Below are 25,334 nucleotides of genomic sequence, written 5' to 3'. Positions count from 1 at the left end.
ATCCAAAATAAAAGTTTGTGTTTAAATAATATGTGTGTGTACTGTGTATAATTAAATTTGTATATATAAATACACACACATGCTTGTATATATTTAAGAAAAATGTGTAATTTATATATAAAAAAATTATATTTATATATAATATAAATTATATATAAATATATACAGTATATGCAAATATTTCTTAAATATATACATGCATGTGTGTGTATTTATATATACAAAATAATTATACACAGTACACACACATATATTATGTAAACAAATTTTATTTTGGATGCGATTAATCGCATTAATCTTTTGACAGCCCTAATATATATATATATATATATAGCTAATATATATATTAGCTAATATATATATATATATATATATATATATATATATATATATATATATATATATATATATATATATATATATATATATTAGCTAATACACTAATATTAAATGTCTTTAACACTTGCAAAATATCTTAGTTTGACAACAAAATCATTAAAATTAAAAATCAAAAGAAACATATGTGAATGTGCGTATGCACATCTGGAGACATATACAAGGACAGCTGGACAAATATTAGATAACATTGTTATATTAATTTATTTCCTTTCAATATACAGAACAAGAAGAATCACTTAGTCTCTTTTTTTTTTTTTTACAAAAGCCTTATGTACAGATATAAAATCTCCCAGTGACACATAAATAAGTATATATGAAGCAAATAGATGGTTGAGTAAAAAGAACAATGTCATGTTCTGATTTAAATAAATATGATTATTGGCACGACTACAGAGGAAACATGGTTAAGAGCTCCCCTTCAATGCATAAGTCTCCTATTCAAAAGACAACATTACAGTCAGGCACAGGGATCAATTTCTGGTGGCATGCATTGTCCTGGCATAAAATAAACGAATGCTTTGGAGAAGATATCAATGAAAACTTCATCATAATTTAAAAAACACAAACATGACATGCTCTCTCCAACAAAGTGCAATTACTGTATCAGAATATTGATTAGATCCAGATCTACTGGATTACACTGTATATTCTACCCCTTATTTCTTCCACAGATGAGACAAATTAAATACATAATGTGTCAAAATGTGGTTCAAAATTACATCCTTTGTAATATAGTATTTTGAGTTGAAAACCACAGTAACATGCATGACAGACAACAAAACACTGAATATGATATAAATTGTGCAGACGAAACATGGTAAGAAATGACAAGAAATACAGATGAGTGGTTGTTCAATGTTCATCTCTCACTAACATAAATAAGACACGTCAGTCAAGCTTGTGGTAAAAGAAACCCAATCATCAATGCACACAGGAAGTGAGCATTTTATCCTGGGTGAAAGGAAATTACAATAAAAACAGTAAAATGTTAAAAACAATGTATCTCTCAAATGCCATTTGTGTGTACCTTGAGTCTGTGATCAGCTGTACGGTTTTGACAGCGTTAACTTTCCTGAAACATTTTGATCCAAGGCCTTTTTATAATTCATGTTGTTATTGCACTCTATCTTTGTCCTCTTACTTTTCGCTGGCTTTCCCTGCTTCTTTCCTCATCTCTTCTCATCTCCTTGTATGAAGTATGGATTTTCATGACCCACCAGATAAGAGTACCGTGTGGGGTTTGGGTCCTTGAAGGTCCTCATGCCCTCTGCGTTAAGGTCATACGAGCCCTTCTGCAGAAGAAATGAGTTCATATTAGCCACATACAGGTAAACACAACCCGCAACCCTTCACTCTCTCAGCCCATCTCCTCATGCAGGGAAATCACAATTACCTGCTTAAAAATACATGCAAAGCTTAAAATGGCATGCAAACAGCTGAAAACAGAGATCTCATCAAGAATTTAACAGCAATTCACCTCAGAATCAGAATGTATATAGTTGCGGTAAACGGCGATGTCACAGCGAAAAGAAGAAATAAAGAAAAGTACAGTAAAGGAATATTCCTTCCAAGTTACATACAGTTTAAGTCATAATTTATGTTGGTGCTGCAATTATTATTTTGGTTATGCTAGTGATTAAGAATTTACACACTTAACCTTTAAGTTGTATTTAATCCAGAATATTCCTTTACTTGGAAGAACTTGGACACTTTCAAACAAGTCCCTTTAAAGGAGAACTCCGGTCAATTTTAACATTGAGCTCATTTTTTTGTACATTTGGAGTGCTGTCAATACAGAGAACAACGGCAAAAATCGGTGTTGCCTACACCGAGTTATTCTATTTTTAAAATTTGTCAAGTTTGTCGAGTGTTGAGTTCACACGCATAGGTTTAGTACCTATGATCACGCGCGTGAACTCGACAATCGACTACTTTGGACTTCAACCGAAAACAGGATGTAAACACAGGTATTTGCGCTGGCTGAAATAACATCATTTTTATACATATCTTTCACATCTACTGCAGTCAGATTCACTCGTGTTCACTCTGAAGGAATCACTCACATGGCTGTGCACTTGTAATGACACATCAAGGATGTTAAGAGGCTAAAAGCAGGTTTAAAACTTGCCCCATTGAAGTCAACAGGGTGCAAATTTTAAAAAGAGGATAACACGGTGTAGGCAACACCGATTTTTGTCGTTGTTCTCTGTATTGACAGCACTCCAAATGTACAAAAAAATGAGCTCAATGTTAAAATTGACCGGAGTTCTCCTTTAAGGCACGTCAGTTCACTTGGTGGCCATATTCGTATCACAGCTACTTTCAGCGATACAAGCCGTATACATTTTTTTTTATTACATTTCAATAGCATACACTACTGTTCAAAAGTTTGGGCTCTGTATTTTTTTAAATGTTTTTGAAAGAAGTCTCTTCTGCTCACCAATGCTGCAATTTAAAATAAGCGTTTTCTGTTAATATATTTTAATGTACTTTATTCCTGAATTTTCTACGTCATAACTCAGTGTCACGTGAAAAAATCTGATTCTGAATGCTAATTTGCTGCTCAAGAAACATTTCTTATTATTATTATCAATATTTAAAACAGTTGTGCTGATTTTTTGTGCAAACCGTGATACTTTTTTCAGAAATCTTTAATGAACAGAAAGTTCAAAAGAACAGCATTTATTTGAAATATAAATATTTTTTGTTACATTAGAAATTTAGACATTAGAAAACATTAGAAACTAATTTTTACAGTAAATTGAATGCGTTCTTGCAGAATAAAAGTTTTCGTTTATCGTTATAATCTTAATGAGCACAAATTTTGAACGGTAGTATATTTCAAATCAGTAATAAAATCTGGCAACAATCTTATCATATTTTGTACTTCTTAAGCTCAAATCTACGGAGCCACTAAAGGGACATGGTGGTGGAAAAAAATGTGATGGGAGGAAAAAATATTTTTCAAAACTTTGCGTTCTCTCGCAAAATATTTTTTTCCTCCCATCGCATATTTTTTCAACCACCTCATATTTTGTCCCTTTAGTGGCTCCATACAAATCACATTCACAAATGTTGTATTTTTCAGGCTGGTCCAGTTCATTTTGCATGTAGAGTAAACAAACACGTGATTGGCTATATTAACTGTCAGGCATGACTTCCATTCCTACAGCCGCCAAATTAAGCATTTCAATAACGCCACTGCCGCTTTTAAGGCAAAACTACAGGAAGTATGTTCATGTTGTGCATTCATATGTACAAGTGGACCCTTTTTGCCTTTTACAGTCTCTGACGACGAACCACTACACACTTCAACAGCCCAATTGTTTCATCGGTGACTTACCTTTCCTCTAATCTTCTACAGTCATAGTGTTTGGAGTGAGGCAGTATCAAGTCCGTATACGTAACACCACATACACAACACAGCAACCACAAATACGTGCACAAACACACACAAAGAGGTTTGTTTAAGAGCTAACCGATCATAAAACTTGTACATCTGTTATGATAATATTATGATTTCAAAAATTAAAATGATGAAATCTACTGAGTTTGTACTACTGTTAGCTTTCAATTCCTTTCAGTGCAAAGGCACTAATGCAATAGACCCTCTTTATGTGTGGCCTGGTTAGGACTGCATCTGCTCATAATGGACTTCAATCATTCAGTAAAGTAATACTTTTGTGAAAAAATAGGATATTGTAATGTTTGGATTAATTCATAGTATATTAGTGGAGTTCAGGCAGGCAGAGTAAAGATTTAGAATTAGACTTGGGTCTGATTGAACAATATATTTAGTAGTGGTTAGTGGTGTGATGACATTATTATTAGAGTTAAATAAGGTTACATAGAGGGTTAATGGAAGAATTGGAGGGAACTGTAACTTACAGTGGGTTCATTTCTACAATTATTAAAAAGAGGTACAGTAATAAGCCATATAAATGTATATATGATATACACTACCGTAAAATTGTTTGATGTTTTTTAAAAGAAGTCTCTTCTGCTCACCAAGGCTGAATTTCTTTGCTCAAAAATGCAGTAAAAACAGCAATATTGTAATTACAATTTAAAATAACTTTTTTATTTAAATATTTTTTTAAATGTAATTTATTCCTGTGATGTCAAAGCTGATTTTCAGCATCATTACTCCAGTCTTCAGTGTCACGTGATACTTCAGAAATCATTCTAATATGATGATTTGATGCTCAAGAAACATTATTATTAAAATACAATGTTGAAAACAGTTGCACTCCTTAATATTTCCATGGAAATTCGACCCCAAAAGGTGAAACGGTAGTGTATATGTATAAAAATAAAAGGTAACACTTTACAATAAGGTTCATTAGTTAACATTAGTTAACTACATTAGTTAGCATTAACTAATAATGAACTGCACTTACACAGCATTTATTAATTTTTGTTAATGTTAATTTCAACATTTACTAATACTTTATTAAAATCTTATTAACATTAGTTAATGTACTGTGAACTAACATGAACAAACAATTAACTAATGTTAACTAATGAACCTTATTGTAAAGTGTTCCCAAACAAAAAATCTCAGCTTTTTATTTTATTTTATTTTACAGTGATACATTGTTTTATTTAAAAAGTCCACATATACGCTTGTCTTTGATTTGAAACCCACTGTAAGTTTAAGATCTGTGTAACTTCTCTGTTTAACAGGTTTAAATTACAACTTATTTGTGAAGTTTTGACTGGAAGGAGGTACTCACCAATCCATTACTGTGGCCTTTTTTGCCTGGCCCTTCAACCATCTCCAGGTTGTTGCCAAAGACATCATTGCTGGAATTAGATGTGAGAGTGACACGAGGAATATGGCTGATATCCTGAGAGGGCCATGTGGCCCGGATATCCTCAGTAGGATACGGGCTGCCGAAATGATTGTCGTTTGACTTCTTCCTGCTGAGAAATAAGTAATGCACACACAAAAATGTCAACAAGTGACAAATGTACATCCATACCTAAGCATAAAATACTCTGTAAAAGAGAGATTCAACCTGACCTCTCATAAACACTCACCTCACACAGATGTAGATGAGAACAGCCAGAATTACAATGAGCAGAAGTCCCCCTAACACACACGCCACCACCACTAGAGCTAACAAAGAGGCTACGCAGAAAGACAAAGTTCATTAGACACAAATATACACGCAAAATCTATAATTTAGCACAGTAAACAAGCTGATCAATGTATTGGTGTAACTTTATTGCTTTAAGGATTAAAAAACAAGAAACATTGTAATAATAATATCTTACAGTCATTACAGTTGAAACCAGAATAGCCAAATGAACATCTGTTAAAAAAGGGAAATAAACGTTGAAACCTATCCACAGACATCTGATTGTAGCAATATTGCCACGACACAAGAGGGCAGTAGCTTCTATAACAAACACACTGAACACACACTCCACCATTGAATATAGCTTTTGAATATATAGTCAGTTTAAAAACAAGGAAGGCAATTAGTATTTCTGAGCCATCACCTTTGAGGTATGTTTTATTAAACGAAAACCGCTATTTTAAGGCCTTACAGGTTGGTGAATGAATGAACAACTTTATTAAAATGTTAACATGTTGTTTAGGTATGTGTATTCAGAACAAAGAAATGAAATGGTACACACCGAACACAGTCATTTCCCTGTGATTTGTAGCCACTTGGACAAACTGTGAAAAGATTAGAAAGTAAATAATTGGTTTTGTGTTTAAAGATGACACTACAATAATAAAACACTGTTGTTCTTACATTGGGATTTTATTTTATATAATGTAGAAATAAAATAAACTTTATTATTTTTGGTCAGTGTACTGTACATTCTGATCCAGACCAGGATTAATGTGTCTGTTACTATGGATAAATCCACGTCAAAATCAAAGGTCACTGATGATTATGATATGCACACACAAACACATATGGAAGCCCATGTGGGTTCTTTTCCACACAGAAAGGGAGTACTCATGACACACACTCACCTCTACAGCTTTTGGGCTGGTAAGGGCTGGGTACGTGGCCAGGTTTGCAGGTACAGAGAGCGATCCCATCTTTGGCCTCACACACTGTAGTGTCAACATCACAAGGAGCAAGATCTTGCTCGCACAGATTGCTTACTAACAAGAGACAGACAGTGAGAGAGAAAGAGAGTTTAGTTGTGGGTAGTTGTTTAAAGAGAAGCGTGTATCTAAGGTCCTTTTTTACAGCATGTTTGCCTTCACCGGTTCATTTTAAATGGTCCTGCGATGCAACTATGGATTTTTAAAGTATAAATATTTCATAGGCTCATTTAATTTCATGTAGTTTCATTTCATATGAATATCATAAAACAAACATAAGCAAACATAAACATAAATTGCTGCCTTAAGTACAGCTTGGTTGTTTAAGTCATTTTAACTTAAATTACATTAAACTGACTTAAAAAAAATGTATCTATACTTATAAAAAAGCTGAAAATTGCTTAACTTATTTTGATGAGTTAAAGCAATGTAAAAACAGTTTTCAACTTGATGATTATATAATTTTTTTTGTGTATTTTTTTAAATAATCAACTCGTTTTAAATGGTAGCATGCGTGGCATAGTGGTTATTTCAGCTTCTCAAAAGTATTTCATGTGAAATACCCCAGTATAGTTTACGTATATAGAGAGACTATCTTTTATGTGATCTAAAACATTTCACAACTACAAAACATGGCCACAATCATGGCTAAACAATTCTAAACAACTAAAGTTCGGGCACTGGCACTTAAATGTGTTCCTATTTTAGGAACAATCTTTGCCATTTAATACAACTGCAAAGAGAAGCTGTTTTATTAATCTTTGTGGAAATTAGCATAAAAAATACTACATGTTTTTGATATCAATACTGTGAAGGTGAATTTGTTGCCTAAACATGAATGAATGTGTTTAGAATTAATGTCAAGTAATGTAGATATAAAGAATGTATTGCATTTAAAGAATGATTTTTTATGTAAAATTGTTTTTAAAATTATGTGAAACCAAATATTGTATATTTATGTACCAAATATACTGTACTGTATTCATTTATAATGTGGACATTAAAACATGTTTCACTCTGTTCATACAGCGAAACTTAGATGCTAAATCTTTTCAAGATACTCACCATTGTATTGAGCATCAGCAAGAATGCCACAGTTTGTCTCTCCACAGTTCGTTGCACTTTTTATACCAGTATCAAGGGCCGATGTAAACGATTCCTGGGTGACTGGAGAACTGGGCTCAAAATAACTGTTTACTGAAGCCACTATACTGCCAGACCTGGAAATATTTACACAGAGATAAGTAATTGGCAAATATAATACAAAAGAGAAGAGCTTTGGTTAAGAACTGTTTGAAATGGACACTCACGTCAACTTAAGGACTGTGCTGTTAATGTAGTTTGGCTGGTTACGCAGAACTGCATTTACCTATGGTGAAAGGGAAGAATGAGTAATGACTTTAGACTCACTGAAACTGAAGGATATTGATCCAGGATATGGAATTGTTTTAAGTATTTACTTTGGCAGTCCCAAGTTCAATAAAGCTTTATTGGCATGACTATTAACTATAGCTGTCTATACTGCCAAAGCAATATACAGAAATATTTTAACTTATATAGAGAATATAGCTATATGATAAATAAATATGATTCTATACTTCTATAAATATGATTCTAAAATTATATAAGATGCATGATAACAAAATACACTACATTTATGATTAAAAACTTTATCCAAATTTGTATTAATATATTTATTTTGTAGACTTATTAGATTAATCATTTCATTCCATGCCTTCTTACTCAATAGTTATACAAACAGACTTCATAAACTGCACAGTTTTAGTGTGAAGAAATACATCTTTGCAAGTAATAAATGAAATGTTAAAGCTAAAACACCTGATTGTAATGTAAGTTTGTGACATACCGCAAGAATGATCTCATTAGAAACATTCCGGAATTCAGGTGATTTGGGATCAGACATTGCAGGTACAAATGTGCGCATCACCCTTAGTGAACTAGGGAATGATTTAGCTGGGAATAAGAGAGAGTGAGGGTGATAAATAAAGATTGTTCTTAAGAATCACTATAATCACATGAGTTTTATACAAATTAAAAGACAGAAGGACTTTCTGTAATGTCCCATGGCCCTGTGTAAGAAAGGTTATAAGTGATTGACAGAGAATGGCATCAGACAGATACTCACTTTCCACACAGGCATTATTTAAAGGAAAAGTTCCTGTCAGACACTGACAGGTGGAGTTCACACAGACACTGAGTGGTGGGCAGGGCACTGAAGGACAGGTAGCTAAAAGAACGAAAGGAGAAAGTATTAGGCATTTGTGAAGAGTTACAATGCAGGAACATTACACTGTAATCCACAATCACACAACACATTCATTCAAACACACCTGGTGTGGTTGTGTTGTTAGTTGGGTTAGTAGTAGATACGATTGGTCCAGTCGTTGAGTTGGTAATGGGTGGTGTGGTAACATTTCCTGTTGTAGATTGAGGTGGTGTGGTGGAATTCCCTATTGTAGTGTTTCCAAGTGTAGTTATGGGTGGTGTGGTAGCATTTACTGGTGTAGTTGTGGGTGGTGTGGTAGCATTTACTGGTGTAGTTGTGGGTGGTGTGGTAGCATTTACTGGTGTAGTCATTGGTGGAGTGGTAGCGTTTGCTGTTACATTATTCCCTGGTGTAGTTATGGGTGGTGTGGTAGCATTAACTGGTGTAGTTGTGAGTGGTGTGGTAGCATTTACTGGTGTAGTCATGGGTAGTGTGGTAGCGTTTGCTGTTACATTATTCCCTGGTGTAGTTATGGGTGGTGTGGTAGCATTTACTGGTGTAGTTATGGGTGGTGTGGTAGCATTTACTGGTGTAGTCATGGGTGATGTGGTAAAGTTTACTGTTGCATTGTTTCCTGGTGTAGTCATGGGTGGTGTGGTAAAGTTTACTGTTGCATTGTTTCCTGGTGTAGTTGTGGGTGGTGTAGTATCATTTACTGATGTAGTCATGGGTGGTGTGGTAAAGTTTACTGTTGCATTGTTCCCTGGTGTAGTCATGGTTGGTGTGGTAAAGTTTACTGTTGCATTGTTCCCTGGTGTAGTTGTGGGTGGTGTAGTAGCATTTACTGATGTAGTCATGGGTGGAGTGGTAAAGTTTACTGTTGCATTGTTTCCTGGTGTAGTCATGGGTGGTGTGGTAAAGTTTACTGTTGCATTGTTCCCTGGTGTAGTCATGGGTGGTGTGGTAACATTTACTGTTGCATTGTTCCCTGGTGTAGTCATGGGTGGTGTGGTAAAGTTTACAGTTGCATTATTCCCTGGTGTAGTCATGGGTGGTGTGGTAAAGTTTACTGTTGCATTATTCCCTGGTGTAGTCATGGGTGGTGTGGTAACATTTACTGTTGCATTGTTCCCTGGTGTAGTCATGGTTGGTGTGGTAAAGTTTACTGTTGCATTGCTCCCTGGTGTAGTCATGGGTGGTGTGGTAAAGTTTACTGTTGCATTGTTCCCTGGTGTAGTCATGGGTGGTGTGGTAACATTTACTGTTGCATTGTTCCCTGGTGTAGTCATGGGTGGTGTGGTAAAGTTTACAGTTGCATTATTCCCTGGTGTAGTCATGGGTGGTGTGGTAAAGTTTACTGTTGCATTGTTCCCTGGTGTAGTCATGGGTGGTGTGGTAACATTTACTGTTGCATTGTTCCCTGGTGTAGTCATGGGTGGTGTGGTAAAGTTTACTGTTGCATTATTCCCTGGTGTAGTCATGGGTGGTGTGGTAAAGTTTACTGTTGCATTGTTCCCTGGTGTAGTCATGGGTGGTGTGGTAAAGTTTACAGTTGCATTATTCCCTGGTGTAGTCATGGGTGGTGTGGTAAAGTTTACTGTTGCATTATTCCCTGGTGTAGTCATGGGTGGTGTGGTAACATTTACTGTTGCATTGTTCCCTGGTGTAGTCATGGGTGGTGTGGTAAAGTTTACTGTTGCATTATTCCCTGGTGTAGTCATGGGTGGTGTGGTAAAGTTTACTGTTGCATTGTTCCCTGGTGTAGTCATGGGTGAAGTGGTAAAGTTTACTGTTGCATTGTTCCCTGGTGTAGTCATGGGTGGTGTGGTAAAGTTTACTGTTGCATTATTCCCTGGTGTAGTCATGGGTGGTGTGGTAACATTTACTGTTGTATTGTTCCCTGGTGTAGTCATGGGTGGTGTGGTAACATTTACTGTTGCATTGTTCCCTGGTGTAGTCATGGGTGGAGTGGTAAAGTTTACTGTTGTATTGTTCCCGGGTGTAGTCATGGGTGGTGTGGTAAAGTTTACTGTTGCATTATGCCCTGGTGTAGTCATGGGTGGTGTGGTAAAGTTTACTGTTGCATTATTCCCTGGTGTACTCATGGGTGGTGTGGTAAAGTTTACTGTTGCATTGTTCCCTGGTGTAGTCATGGGTGGTGTGGTAACATTTACTGTTGCATTGTTCCCTGGTGTAGTCATGGGTGGTGTGGTAACATTTACTGTTGCATTGTTCCCTGGTGTAGTCATGGGTGGAGTGGTAAAGTTTACTGATGTATTGTTCCCTGGTGTAGTAATGGGTGGTGTGGTAAAGTTTACTGTTGCATTATTCCCTGGTGTAGTCATGGGTGGTGTGGTAAAGTTTACTGTTGCATTGTTCCCTGGTGTAGTCATGGGTGGTGTGGTAAAGTTTACTGTTGCATTATTCCCTGGTGTAGTCATGGGTGGTGTGGTAACATTTACTGTTGCATTGTTTCCTGGTGTAGTCATGGGTGGTGTGGTAGCATTTACTGTTTCATTGTTCCTTGGAGTAGTCATGGGTGGTGTGGTAGCATTTACTGGATTAGTGGTGGGTGAGGTGGTATTGTTTCCTGTTGTAGCATTACCTGATGTAGTTTGTGCTGTAATTGTGACATTGCTTGGTGTTGTAATTGGTGAAGATGTGCTGTTGCCTGGTGTGCTAATAGGAGGAGTAGTATCATTGCCTCTTGTAGTTTGGGGTATAGTTGTGCTGTTGCCTGGAGCAGGTGAAGGAGTAGTTGTGCTGTTGCCTGGATCAGGTGAAGGAGTAGTTGTGTTGTTGCCTGGATCAGGTGAAGGAGTAGTTGTGCTGTTGCCTGGATCAGGTGAAGGAGTAGTTGTGTTGTTGCCTGGATCAGGTGAAGGAGTAGTTGTGCTGTTGCCTGGATCAGTTGAAGGAATAGTTGTGTTGTTGCCTGGATCAGGTGAAGGAGTAGCTGTGCTGTTGCCTGGATCAGGTGAAGGAATAGTTGTGCTGTTGCCTGGATCAGGTGAAGGAATAGTTGTGCTGTTGCCTGGATCAGGTGAAGGAATAGTTGTGTTGTTGCCTGGATCAGGTGAAGGGGTAGTTGTGCTGTTGCCTGGGTCAGGTGAAGGGGTAGTTGTGCTGTTGCCTGGGTCAGGTGAAGGGGTAGTTGTGCTGTTGCCTGGGTCAGGTGAAGGGGTAGTTGTGCTGTTGCCTGGTGCAGTTACAGGATGGTTTGTTGCATTCCCCAGTGTAGGTACAAGTGGACTTGCGGTGTTGGATGCTGTAGTTACAAGGGCAGGTGAAGTTGTGGTATTTCCTGATGGACTCACTGATGAACTTGTAGCATTTTCTGGTGCGGATGTGGAGGAGCTTGTCACGTTGCCTTGTGTAGATAAAGGTGGGGATGTGACATTACCCCCATGCGTTGACAGCAGCGGAGTTGTGGCATTGTTTGGAAATTGTGTAGTTGTATTCCCAGATGGAATGCTTGTTACTACTGTTGATGGCCACAAACACATAATCATATATAATCACACATAAAGTTTTAAGAATCTTATCTAAACCAGAACCAGTGGCACCTGAAGCTGTACAGTTGTACACACTCTGTATACCAGGATCACTCTGAGTGACGTTTTCCTTGCAAAAATTTCAGCAGTTATTATGTGTCTCATATTTCTGTCGACTGAACCAGCAATGCCAGTGATTTGTGACAATAATTTTTTGAGTCAGTTCTTTCTTTTCAGATTTTTTTAGATATAAGATGTTCACTTGAATAACTGCTTATCCTAATTTATGCTTATGGCCTATTTTAATTTCTTTGAGAAAGATTTAAAAAAGGCAAATCAGATACAGCTTTAGTGTTTATATCAGCTGTGTAGAAAAACTTATTTTATTCATAAAGTTACTGAATCTAATTACATTCGATGCTAAAATGTGTTCTCAGAACTCTGTACTGTTTCAGGTAATATTGTATACATGATTAAAGTTGTATAACATATGCTGTATTTATAACTGAATTTATTCAAAAGAGAGGACATATTGTGTTATAACAGTGGTTGTGTACATTGCTATAGAAATAAGCATGTGAGAGTAAACATTCATCGACAAGTGTCTGAATTAAGCTGTAGATAAATAACAATGACCTATTTTGTCAAGACTAAAGGTCTTTATATCAAATAAAGTGTGCTAATATTTATTTGTGGCTATAACTAGTAGCTGCTCCACTAAAAAGCATTAAACATATGACAGACAGTAAAACCAGCATAAAAAAACCCAAGCAATTATTTGGTTATTGAACAGCAGAAGTTGTATTTTGGTTAAACTGTTTTCAGAAGCATATGCAAAGCTTGAATGACAAGTCTGAGGACTGAATGTCTGAACTTTGAATGACTTGAATGAGAAAATGAATGGAGAGTTTTTTACAAAATTGTTTTCATCACTTGTATCACATGAAGAAACATTGCCAGTGCTGCTTTGCTTCTGAAGCAGCAGTATATTAGCAAGAATATTTCTTGAGCTAGCAGAGGTCGATGTGGTGTTTCTGGTTTTATATATAGGCTATAATAAGGCCAATAATGTCTGATATAATGACTTCATCTGCATTGTAGTGATTGTACTAGCTAATGTTTTGTATTGGAAGTAGAGAATGTGTCCTTACCTGCAGTATCAGTAGAGGTAGCATTGTTTGGGCTAGCTGTGGAATCAATGGTTGAATTTGTGCGGGTGTCAACGGGTGTCGTTGTCAAGGCAGTCGTGCTTATTGTGGGATCCTCAGTGGATGTGGCTATCAAAACTGTGAAAACAGACAAAATTGGTCAGATGGCATGAGATGCATATAATACAATGAATACATACAATCTTCAGACACAAATTTCAGTCTTCAATTGGTTTCCTGTATGTTTCTTGCAATCTAATCAAGCACACCCATATCATTTCCATAGTCAATAAGGTAATTTACTGTCAAACTAAAACTACACATGAATGCATCACATCCTCATAGAAATTTCAATATTTTCCGAGAACAAACAGTCATATAGAGTGACTGTCTCCTGCAGCTATATACTGCTTGTGTTAATACCTAGCAACCACACACTAAAGAACAACAGATTAACAAGTGAACTCCAGAACAGAGAGAGAGAGAGAGAGAGAGAGGTCATGTTTCTATACCTATTGCTTTTATTGTTTGCTTTTGAAATTAAGTCGTAAATCCAAACACAGACAAACTAGACAGCTAATTTTTGGCCTTGGTGTGTGTGGTCACCATTACATTTGGCTAGTTGTCCATGGGAACAATACATCATGGTTTGGAACGACGTGAGAATGAGTAGATGATGATGGGATTGTCATTTTTCGAGCAACTATCCCTAAGAAGTGAGCATAATTGAGAAATCCTTTTCCTGATGATCCAGGAGTTCCATTAATTATCCGATTGAGGCATTAGAAAGAAAGAAAGAACTATCAGGCTATTTGCATAGCTGCCTGTTTATTTATTAACTATTTTTCCACTCGACTACACGCTCATAGATAGATCACAGTTTACCCAGCAATAAAGTCACATATATTCATGCTTAGTGGAGAGGAAAATGTCAACAGAATGGATTAAAATAGGCTATTTACCACTTGTTTATAAGAACAATATGTCAACCTAATTAAACAATGTTCATGTATGTCTTAAGAGTGCTAGCAGAATTCCCATTTAGGAGCGTAAGTCATGTGAACTCAATTAAATTGAAACAAAGTAGTCTTACAAACGTTTATATATATATATATATATATATATATATATATATATATATATATTCTTTGAATGTCTCACATGTTGGGTGAGCTTTGCAAAGGAAAATCAGGTTTAATGGATCCCTTTAGATGGATACTACATCAGTGGTACACATTAATGTCTCTATAAAGGGTTTTTAACTAACAAAGATAGATGCTGATAGACATTCACTATCACATAAGCAGTTCTGCGATTTGCATTTCCTGAAGATTTAAGGGGCTTTTTTAAAAGTAAAGATCCACCAGACTCAGAGGCACTATGCTCAAATCAGAAACATCTGTTTCTCTTCATAGTTTATCACATTGTGAGGACAAAAAGTGAAAACATAACAGATACTCACAAAGATTATATTTTAAGTACCAGATTCCACAAAGGGACATGCTGTTGTATTTAAATGTTATACAAAAAGAAAAATCTAATCTGCATTATTTTATTAAAGAATCACATTTATAATACATCTTGTGTGTTCTCCCAAGGGCAGTGCATGATTCAGGGTGATTAGCCTACTACTTGCTAATCCGTTCCAGACACAAAAGAGATGAGTGGGTTACGTAAGGTCCAGTTCTAGCTCAAAGCATCACCAGAAAACTAAGTCTGAATGAGGAATGAGGCTGTCTGGGTCAAAGAGCACATACGACTTTACTTCTGACCAGAGCAGAGGTCAGGTCAGATGTCATCTTAGTGGAATTTACTAAGTTAATTGAACTTTTTCTACAGATCTCTTATTTAAGGGTTGTGGTAGCAAAGGTTCATATTTTTAATTTTATTTCTGTCAATTTAAATATTATCAATGAACATCAAATTGTCCATATTTATTTCCAGAGGATTTTATATTTACAATAAAAATTCTATATGTAAACCAAAAATATACATTACATTTTTTTTTTAAGTATAAACAATTACTTAAAGCTTTGCAGTACAAATATTAAATACATTTTTTGGCTATTGGTCAACTGCCATCAGCGGAAAGGAAAGTAATACATTTTAAATTATGTTTTATTAAAGTTCGGGAGGAGCACGTTCAGATAATTAAACCTAATTAAACACATGTGGAGCACATTCAGATAATCAAACCTATTAGACACAAGTGAAGCACACTCTGTTAATCAACCCAATCAACGAGTTAAGAGGTGTATACAGTATATACAGCAAACTTTCCTCCATTCGTTGACAGTTTAACAGCATCCCTCCACCACCCCATCTCCTCACTTCTAGTCCAAAATACTCTTACAACAACAGGGGGAGTACTCTGGGTTCGGGCAAAAATTCCGAGCTCGGAGCCCTTCCCCCGGACAGCACGCCAAATATGCATAATCTTTACTCTGTTTAATAGATGTAAGTGTGAACTCGTGAAATAAAGATTACAAAGAGAGTTTTCTTTTTTATTAATAATAGGACTGTCCATTCAAAGGTAGGCCTAGTGGTAAAAAAATATTGGATATTAATATTTTGTAAATGAAGTGGTAAAATATTTTGTTTTTTTTTGGCGCAAACAAGGCGCTTCATAAAATTGTGGTTAAACCACTGGAGTCACATGGATTACTTTTATGAGGTCTTTACTGCCTTTCAGGGGCTTGAAAGTGGTAGTTGCGTAGCTGTCAATGGAGGGACAGAAAGCTCTCAAAAATTTTGTTCCGAAGATAAATGCAAATCTTATGGGTTTGGAACGACATGAGGACGAGTAATTAATGACATCTTTCTGGTGAAGTATTTTTGGGTGAATTAACCCTTTAACAACAAAACAAATAAATGAACAAATAATTCAAAATCAACCAAATTATCAACATATATTTGATTTGTTTTATATTTTTAAAAATACAATAGGTATTATTAAGTATATTTATGATAATTAAGAAGAAACAGTAAGGTCAGTAACTTTAAGGTCAATTAAAGTAAATCATCTAATAAATGACTACTAGTCTGCTGAGAGCACTCACAGGATATGATTATTGAGGTTGCACTAGAATTCAACTATAGCATTCATTCAGGTCAAAGGAAGACAAGTTGCTTCTGTCCTGTTACCAGAGTAGCCAATGTCTCAACACCCTGTCCTATAACCAAATTCCACTATTGCTATGTACAGTAGGACCTCTATTTCTGAATTAGTGTGTGTGTGTGTGTGTGTGTGTGTGTGTGTGTGTGTGTGTGTGTGTGTGTGTGTGTGTGTGTGTGTGTGTGTGGCAGGTATAAAATGACCTTGGAGCTTGTCCACACAGAACCTTGGAGCTTATCCACTCCCTCTCACACAGAAACACACCCACTAGATTTGTGAACTATGTTGCAATAAGCTTAAGTGTAAGATATAAAGCCAACATTACTTTTTTTAGACCAAACATACACACTCAGGGGCAGACAGTGTAAGAAAAACTAAATTAGATGGGTTATGTGTGTGTGAGAAAAAGTGAAACGTGGGGGTTGACAGGCAGATCTGAGATGCCTCAAGGCTGAAGGCTTCTGCAGTCGTGGCTCGCTGCTTCAAAGCAGCAAACTTGACGCCAGGCAGCAGAAAGACCTGAAAACTGTAAACTGCTTTCACCTCTACTTCCCACAGATAAACACACACTCACACCCACACACAATCATATATCACCCTGGCTCTCAAAAACACATGTAACCTTCTCATTCTCGTAACCCAACACTGACTTTCTCTGACGCACACTGATTGCCCTTTCTCTCTGTTTAATCATCTCCTCCATTCACTCCATGGCTCAATTAAAATCTTTTGTTAAGTAAGAAAAGGGACTTCGTCCCTGTCACTAGCCAAAGTTGAGTTTTGGTTTTTGGACAATGAGTTGTTCAATATACTTTAATTAAAATTATAAATCCTTGTATGTATTTAGCATTTGCAGTTTGAACCAAATATGCTTTTGTTCAGTGTCAATAGTAAAGTTTAAGCTAGAACAGATCTGTAGTCATTATATTATATTATATTATATTATATTATATTATATTATATTATATTATATTATATTATATTATATTAACATAAATAACATATATATACTGAAATTATATATATAAAATTCTGTCATGAAACTAGATGGCGCTGACTGACATTTCACAAACACACGAAAACAAGAGGCGGGATTTATCGTAATTTATCGTCATATCCAATCATAGCGGATGGAGGCATTGTCTCTTCTCACATGACTTTCCCTCGTTCATTCTAAATAATCCCCCAACATCATTCTCTATAGGGCACAGCTGCATCAGTAGCCAATAATCTTGCTGCTCAACCTACAAATAGTTGGTCAGCATTTGCTGTAGCATTCTGCAGCATGCTTTCAGAAGCCCTCCACCTTCCCCAGCTCCACCTGTATAGATCTGCTATGGGTAATTCATATGCTATATTCTACTGCATCAGCATGTCTTACATGCTCACTGTAGGCTTGCTGCGATAGTCTGTGTTACCAGTGTTACACAGTGTTTAGCCACACACCGATTACATCACTTGCCCACTGCAGCACTCTCAGGGGAACACCAAACACTCACACTTACATTGACGATAACGGAAAAAAGACTAAAGGAGAACACAAGATATAAATACACAGGGACTAACAAGATAACTAATGAGGTGATTGACAATGCATAGGTGATAGACCTGACTAATTGAACAATCATGGAACACTAGGTCACAGGACTGAACCAAAAACACAATGAAGGGGGGAAAACACAGATCATACATGTAACAGTTATCTGATGTTTTAGACATTTTAGACACATTTTCAACTTTATATGGTTTATGGGGTGGGGGTGGCATATGTTGTGCCTTTTTTTACTTAAAGATTAAAGATAAAATAAAAATTCTGTCATCATTTACTTGCAAACATTTAGCCATCCAACAGTTTTGGCTACCATTGACTTCAATTTGTATGGACAAAAAAAAAAAAAAAAACACAGACATTTCTCAGAATGTATTCTTTTATGTTCCACAGAGAAAGAACGACATGAGGGTGAGTAAATGATGACTGAATTTTCATTTTTTTGGTGAATTATCCCTTTAGGTTGTCCTCTAGGCCAGGATAAATGAGATAATAAAATGAATATACCTAGTTATATTTAAGTATGCCTTCCATCAACTGGAATGAGCAGATGTCATCTATGAGAGGGCCATACAAATATGACTTAGTCTTAGTGACACACTTCACTAGGTTATAGTGACAGTCCACCTCAGGCATAAGCTTTGTCATTGTAATCAAAGTTGAATTAATGGGCGATTCCATTAACATACTTGAAAACAGTTTAATCAGTTTAAGTTTAATAAAAATTATTGTGCTGTGTATCATGAGGCCATTCTAAATACTTACAGTGACATGACCAAACTGTTTACATTTGCCTAGAAGTGGTGACACATCCTCAATCCTGTACAAACAAATGGCACTTCACAAAGAAACTTGCGTGTGATCAGTATTAAGATACCGTTCCTCACTAACATTGTTACACCCTCAGCCGTGACAATGTTGTTCCTCTATCTTATGCTAGGAAACAGTTTAAATTAATCCAATTATATCGTAGTAAATGAATTTAAACATTGAATCTTGAATTTTAGAATCATAAAATGTATTACTGGTACCATTAGTACTAGCATTTGAGCACCGGAGCCTCTTACCAATAGTATCTGGCAAAAAAAAAAAATTAGCATACAAAAATTCTTGTGCTGTGTATCATGAGGCCATTCTAAATACTTACAGTGACATGACCAAACTGTTTACATTTGCCTAGAAGTGGTGACACATCCTCAATCCTGTACAAACAAATGGCACTTCTAAACACAAAGAAACTTGCGTGTGATCAGTTTTAAGATACCGTTCCTCACTAACATTGTTACACCCTCAGCCGTGACAATGTTGTTCCTCTATCTTATCTTTCTTTTCTCTCTCTTATGACACAGACATGTTCTCCCATAATCAGTCTGTTCCTCCTTCACACTGCCTTATCTGTAATCATAATATCAGTAGCATTTGGAGATACGTGAACTCTGTTTAGGGTTTCTTCTGGTGCTCTAGAACTAGTTTCTTGGACTGAAACTTCTTAATGCCAGTACTCAGACATCCTGACCACGTTTAAAGAAGAATCACATCTGGTCTGTTAAGTTAATCAGAACAAAGCGATCAGGTCACAGATTTGAAGTCACAATCTACGTTAAATCAACCAGCTGTAGTTTGGCTTAAAGTAAAGGCCCAAACAATTAAAAGTCTCTTGTGCCCTGAAAGAGATTTCTTGAACTGCTAAAAACAAAGTAATATTTACACATAATATAAAATAAATCATTTTTGTGAAATAAAATAAAATAAAATAAAATAAAATAAAATTAAATATGAATATTAGATGAAAAACTTAAAAATGAGAAATGTTGCCTTGGCAACTAACTGGAAAAATAAGTTTAAGTTGCATGTTCAAATTGTTAAAACTATTACTGAAATAAAAATAAATTAAAGATAATTACAAATATTAAAAATAATAATAACAATGAAAAGGCACATAAAAATACATTTAAAAGCTAATTCAAAGTATTAATAAATACTATATCAGTACAGATATAAAACTAAAATAACACTGAATGCAGATTTCAAGTTATGTCATCATGATATTACTATTATTTATTTGATCAAACCTCTAAGTTATGAAAATACTCCGGACATGAATGTTGACTCAAATACAGTGGCTTGTTGGGCAAAAGGGCGTAATATTACTTTTCTAAGCAGCCTCACTTATGTACTCCTACAACACCCTAACAAAACCATTAAGCAACACACTGGCAACCATTCACAACAACACCCACGTAGGTACGTTTTATTAAGAAAATGTAAAAACTTAGAGTGGCTTTGATTTACATATGGGCTAAATACTTGTTTTAGATAAAGTTCCCCTCTTCATTTTTCCTTAACCACACTTCCTCTTTCTGTGTAAAATTGGTTGAGTTTGCCATTTATAGACACAACAAGACATTATAATGCCATATACTCTCCCTTACTCTCTCTTGCAAAGGCTTACAAAGCTTTAAATGCCTCTTAGGTAACAGATGGTTCCTTGGAGAAGCACTTCTGTGCTAGAACACACTAGACAAACTCACACTCAATCATATCCAATTAAAACACAGTCAGCCTGTGTTGTTCTATTAAAGGGGCAGATTTACAACCTCTAATCCCAATGGAAGAGAAGAGAAGAGAAGAGAAGAGAAGAGAAGAGAAGAGAAGAGAAGAGAAGAGAAGAGAAGAGAAGAGAAGAGAAGAGAAGAGAAGAGAAGAGAAGAGAAGAGAAGAGAAGAGAAGAGAAGAGAAGAGAAGAGAAGAGAAGAGAAGAGAAGAGAAGAGAAGAGAAGAGAAGAGACCTGTATACAAAAATAATGTTATAAACAATTTATTATATATATAACATATATATATATATATATGTCTCTTCTTATATATATGTAATTTAACTATATGTAACTAATTTAGATGAAGCTTACGGTTAATTTACAGAGCAGGCAGCATTAATTAACTATATCGACTGTATTAGAGAGCTTCTTTATCCCTCAGACGGCCAGATTAGCATTACAGCACTTTGCCTGGATTAGAGCACACTCTGAAACAAAGGCCTTATTCCACAATCTTCCCAGCCTCACTTAATCAGACCTCAGAGGGCCCAATAACATAATTTATAATATTTTTTTTTTTACTTTTATTTCATTGCCTATTTTATTCTGCTACTATTGCAACAAAAAAAATAAACAAGGAAAAACCAAAGAGTGTCCTAAAGACCCTGTTTTGTTTAGAGCTACTTTATTATGTCCATAGATACATGATCTGAAATTGCTAGATCAGAAGATTTGTCCAAGATTTGGACAAGAAAACATCACCTTAGAACTGACAACAACACTGCAAAATGCTGACATTGCTTTTATACAACAGTTCAATAAACAAGAAGTTAATACTGAATAACTTACATTTTAGATACAATCTTACTTTTCATTAACAAAAAAAGTCCCGAACAAAGCCACATCAGAACTTTAGCAGCACACTTTAGTGGTGTTTGCTTAGTTAATGAATGATTCGGTGTTTTTTAATGAATCGGCTTAGCAAATGATTCAATGACAGTCACTTATTTAGTTCCCTAATGAATCAGCTTTTTTGAACAAAATGATTAAATGTGTCAATTATTCAAATGGCAGTAATTTATGCAATAAATTATGTTATCAAATTCTGTAAATAATATATATTTAGCCATAACATCCTCAGCAGAACATCGGTAAACCTCCATCAGAAATATGATTTGCATGATGATAATGGGTTACTGAAGATATAAGGAAGATAAATATAAATACTGTCTCTCTCACACACATGCGTTGTCATTTTCCTCACATTTGCCATCTTGTCATCTATCTGCCATCCTGACATTCTCTGTTTAACTTGCTCTCTGTCTTTGACAGGTCCCCCGGTAGGACACAGCTGGACTTGGTGCCAGACAGAAAGTCAGGACATACCCACAGGCTATTCCTCTACTACAGAACATCACACACACACACACACACACACACACACACACACACACACACACACACACACACACACACACACACACACACACACGCACACACACACATTAAGACTTATTTTATTAGAAACACAAACAAGCCCAGAGGCAAACATGTGACGCCATATATACACAGATTATGTTTAACTAGGCCTTGACATAATGGTAATGTCGTAACTTGAAATTTGAGTGGAATTTATTTAATAAACTTATCAGCCTGTGATCAGTGAGTATCGAATTAAGGCTGCGATAGAGTCATCACAATCAGAGCTGCAACACAAAAGCGCATATCCTGAACGAAACATGTTATTTGATAGCCTATTTCTGTGGTAGATGCTAAAATAAAGGATGTGATGAAGCAGATCCCCAGGAGTGCTCACTTACAACCAAGTGTGTGTGCGTGAATGAACACTGGAGAGTCTCAAAGTCATGTCTGACTGTGTGTGACACAATGACTCACCACAGACTAACCCTCACACCACACAAAATGCCAAAATTAAACAGAGACATAAAAACACTGTACACTTGAAAATAAAATACACTCAATATCTTTTTAAAATTGTGTTTTATGATAGAATAACAAAGAAACTTTTTCTCTATTTTTTAAAGACTGTTGAATGTCTTTCATACTTTTCATGCACAAAAAATCCTGTGGTTTACTTAATTTTTACATTTACTATTATGCAATAATGGATATTGAATAAAAGGGGAATAATCCAAGAATAAATTATTGCTATTGCTTGTTTCATTAAATGTAACCTACAATTTTATAATGTGAATCATTCAGTTACTTATTCAAAATGAGTCTCTTTTTCCCACTGACCACAAATGTGACCAATGACTTATTTGCATGTGATCATGTTTTATGTGAGAAAGAGCAATACATACTTCTAATAATAGACACTTTAATTTATAGTTGACAACTCTGTAAAATGCGTCAGCGGCTAGTTTTCACAGTCTTAAAAGTAGCCTACATTCTGGACGCAAATGGTGCCTGTAGGTTAAAGTGAGTTAGCTAAGGACAACGCTGATATATCATGCCTATAAATGCTGTCTAGGTTGTTAGATCACTAAGTTTTGAATCTCGACCATATCTCGACACTATTATTTCATTTATTCCGCTTCAAAACCGGATAGGCTGCGAAAACTATTTTGTCTAGCCTACTAAGTCTTCCACGGAATCGTTCAAATGTGCCTCACGTTTTCGACAGGCAAAAGTTTTGTCTTTTACAAACAGAGACCAACATTAATGGAAATTTAGCACTCGAGACTGTCCATGGTCCTTAAAGCAAAAACATATCCACGGCGCAAGTCAAAATAACACCAGAGGGTTAGTCAAAATAAAGTTGCTATCACCTGTAGAAATAGCTATCTTTTCAAATATAGACTAGCCTACTTACTGTAGCTATATCTAAAATAAACCCGTCAGCAGACAAAAACACGCGGGCTTACCTGAGGTCGAGATTAATATTAATAGGAAGAGTTGACGCGTCCTTAACATGGTTCTCTACTTAAGTGACGTTCATACAAATAAAATAGATAATAATAGGCTTATGGAAAAAAATAATAAAATCAAATTCCCCAGAAGAAGAATTCCTCCGTGGCAAGGGCGTTATGTCCGTTAACTCGGTGTCTTTCGGAGGTTTATTTCCGTTGGAGGACAGATCCGCTACAGGTGGCTTCTGAGAGCCCAGCCAGTTAAATACGCCTGCAAGGGGAGGATACATAGGCTACAACCTAGATTGCGAAACTGGACTCTTAAAATCAGTGTGGTTTAGGCTATTCTTCCCCCCAGATAGATTACGTAGCACATGGTTTTGGTTTAACGTGATGGGTCTGTTGAGAAAATGTCGTTTAACTGGGTTCCTTTATTAAAAATCAATGGTTAACTTCCTATTTTTAAATGTTTAGACCTTCAATATAGGCCTCTTTTGGTGTTGCTTTATTTGCATTCGTTAGGAAGATTTGCATCAATGTGCAATTTCTTTGAAATAACATGAGTGATGGGAGTGAGGTCTGGAAATCCATTAGGACTCATGTAAACCTCTCAAAATGTAGATTAATTTTCATAGAGAATCAAGTGGGAAATTAATTTTAAATATGTCTGGTTTAGGGTGAGTTGTGGAAGGCTGCTGAAAGAAGGTGTATGTCTAACAAACAGTTTATTCAATAGCAAACAATGCAAGATATTTAAAATCACCCCTATTGCTAAAATAATTCCAGTAACAGTCTCTCTCTCTCTCTCTCTCTCTCTCTCTCTCTCTCTCTCTCTCTCTCTCTCTCACACACACACACACACACTCACACACACACACACTTTGAACTCAGTGGTCAACGTCTAATATAAATCGCTCATACTGTAAAAACTTATTATTGCTTATAATGTACAAAAAAACATACATTTAGTTATCTGTATCAGATGATTCATTGATTAACCATTAAACTGAATACATTTAGTTGTCCATATCAGAAATTGCAAACAAGTTCTATAGAAATATATACTGTATGAATCTATATAGAAATATATGTCCCGAAATTCAATCAAGTTGAATTAAACAAATGTATTAAACTGAATGAGAAGAGATGCTAATCAAATAGTAAGAGCTTTATGAAAGGCAGTTACTGAATAAAATGTTTATATAGATGAAACACTGATTTTGTATACTGAAAACTTTGTGAATATACTTTGTGATGGTGTATATTGTACTAACAGTTGGAAATTTGCTGAAATGTTTGAAGAAAGTCCACTTTTGATGGTCTGTTGTGAGTTTTGAAAATGTGCCACTTGCTTGTTAAAAGTGCCAAAGCAATTAAATACATAAAAGTATGTATGTCACTTTATGTTGGAAACACTTGATTCAGTTCATCAATCCAATTTATAGTTAGAAGCAAGAGGTGTTATATCCTTTCAGCCTATTTGGTCATATTGGTCATATACTGACGCACAGGAGTTAGACCACACCTTATCGTGAAACATTTTACAAATTCTTTTTCATAAAAATAACACAAGCCTTGTATGATGTATTTTATGAGGCTATAAAAATACCCTGCTTTGAATCATATCTGAGAATGCCAACATTAAAGATATGTTTGATGTTTGCAGATGCCATGATGAAGCACAAGTAAACCCTAGTAACAAATATGAAAATGTAAAACCTCGGAGAGAGAGAAAGAAAGAAAGAAAAGAGTCTGACGTTAAAGTTTTACTCCTCTGATTCATTCCAAAACTCATTAAGTGCTTCACAATAAGGGTGGGGAGCACTCATATCTGCAATGGAAACGGTCTGTTCGATACCGTTTTAAAGAAGAATGTCTTGACATTTTGTGCCTAAACTCCTTCACTTTGTATCGAGCAG

General features: G+C 35.7%; 1 protein-coding gene across 1 annotated transcript; it reads right to left on the bottom strand.

Moving 5' to 3' along the window:
* Positions 1-578: 578 nt before the first annotated feature.
* Positions 579-23,662, bottom strand: LOC308705625 (uncharacterized protein). Its single transcript, XM_081390716.1, has 13 exons — positions 23,431-23,662; positions 13,345-13,479; positions 11,305-12,183; positions 8,619-8,720; positions 8,340-8,446; positions 7,783-7,841; positions 7,538-7,692; positions 6,395-6,529; positions 6,046-6,088; positions 5,680-5,717; positions 5,443-5,533; positions 5,136-5,325; positions 579-1,691 (listed from the first exon to the last, which is right to left on the bottom strand). The coding sequence occupies exons 1-13, from the start codon at positions 23,477-23,479 to the stop codon at positions 1,569-1,571; spliced, it is 2,106 nt and encodes a 701-aa protein (XP_081246842.1). The 5' UTR covers positions 23,480-23,662; the 3' UTR covers positions 579-1,568.
* Positions 23,663-25,334: the final 1,672 nt, after the last annotated feature.

This window comes from Scardinius erythrophthalmus (genome assembly GCF_964197995.2).
Source record: "Scardinius erythrophthalmus genome assembly, chromosome: 1".
NCBI lineage: Eukaryota > Metazoa > Chordata > Actinopteri > Cypriniformes > Leuciscidae > Scardinius > Scardinius erythrophthalmus.
The sequence above is the reverse complement of the archived record's forward strand: the minus strand, read 5'-3'. Positions and strand labels throughout refer to the sequence as shown.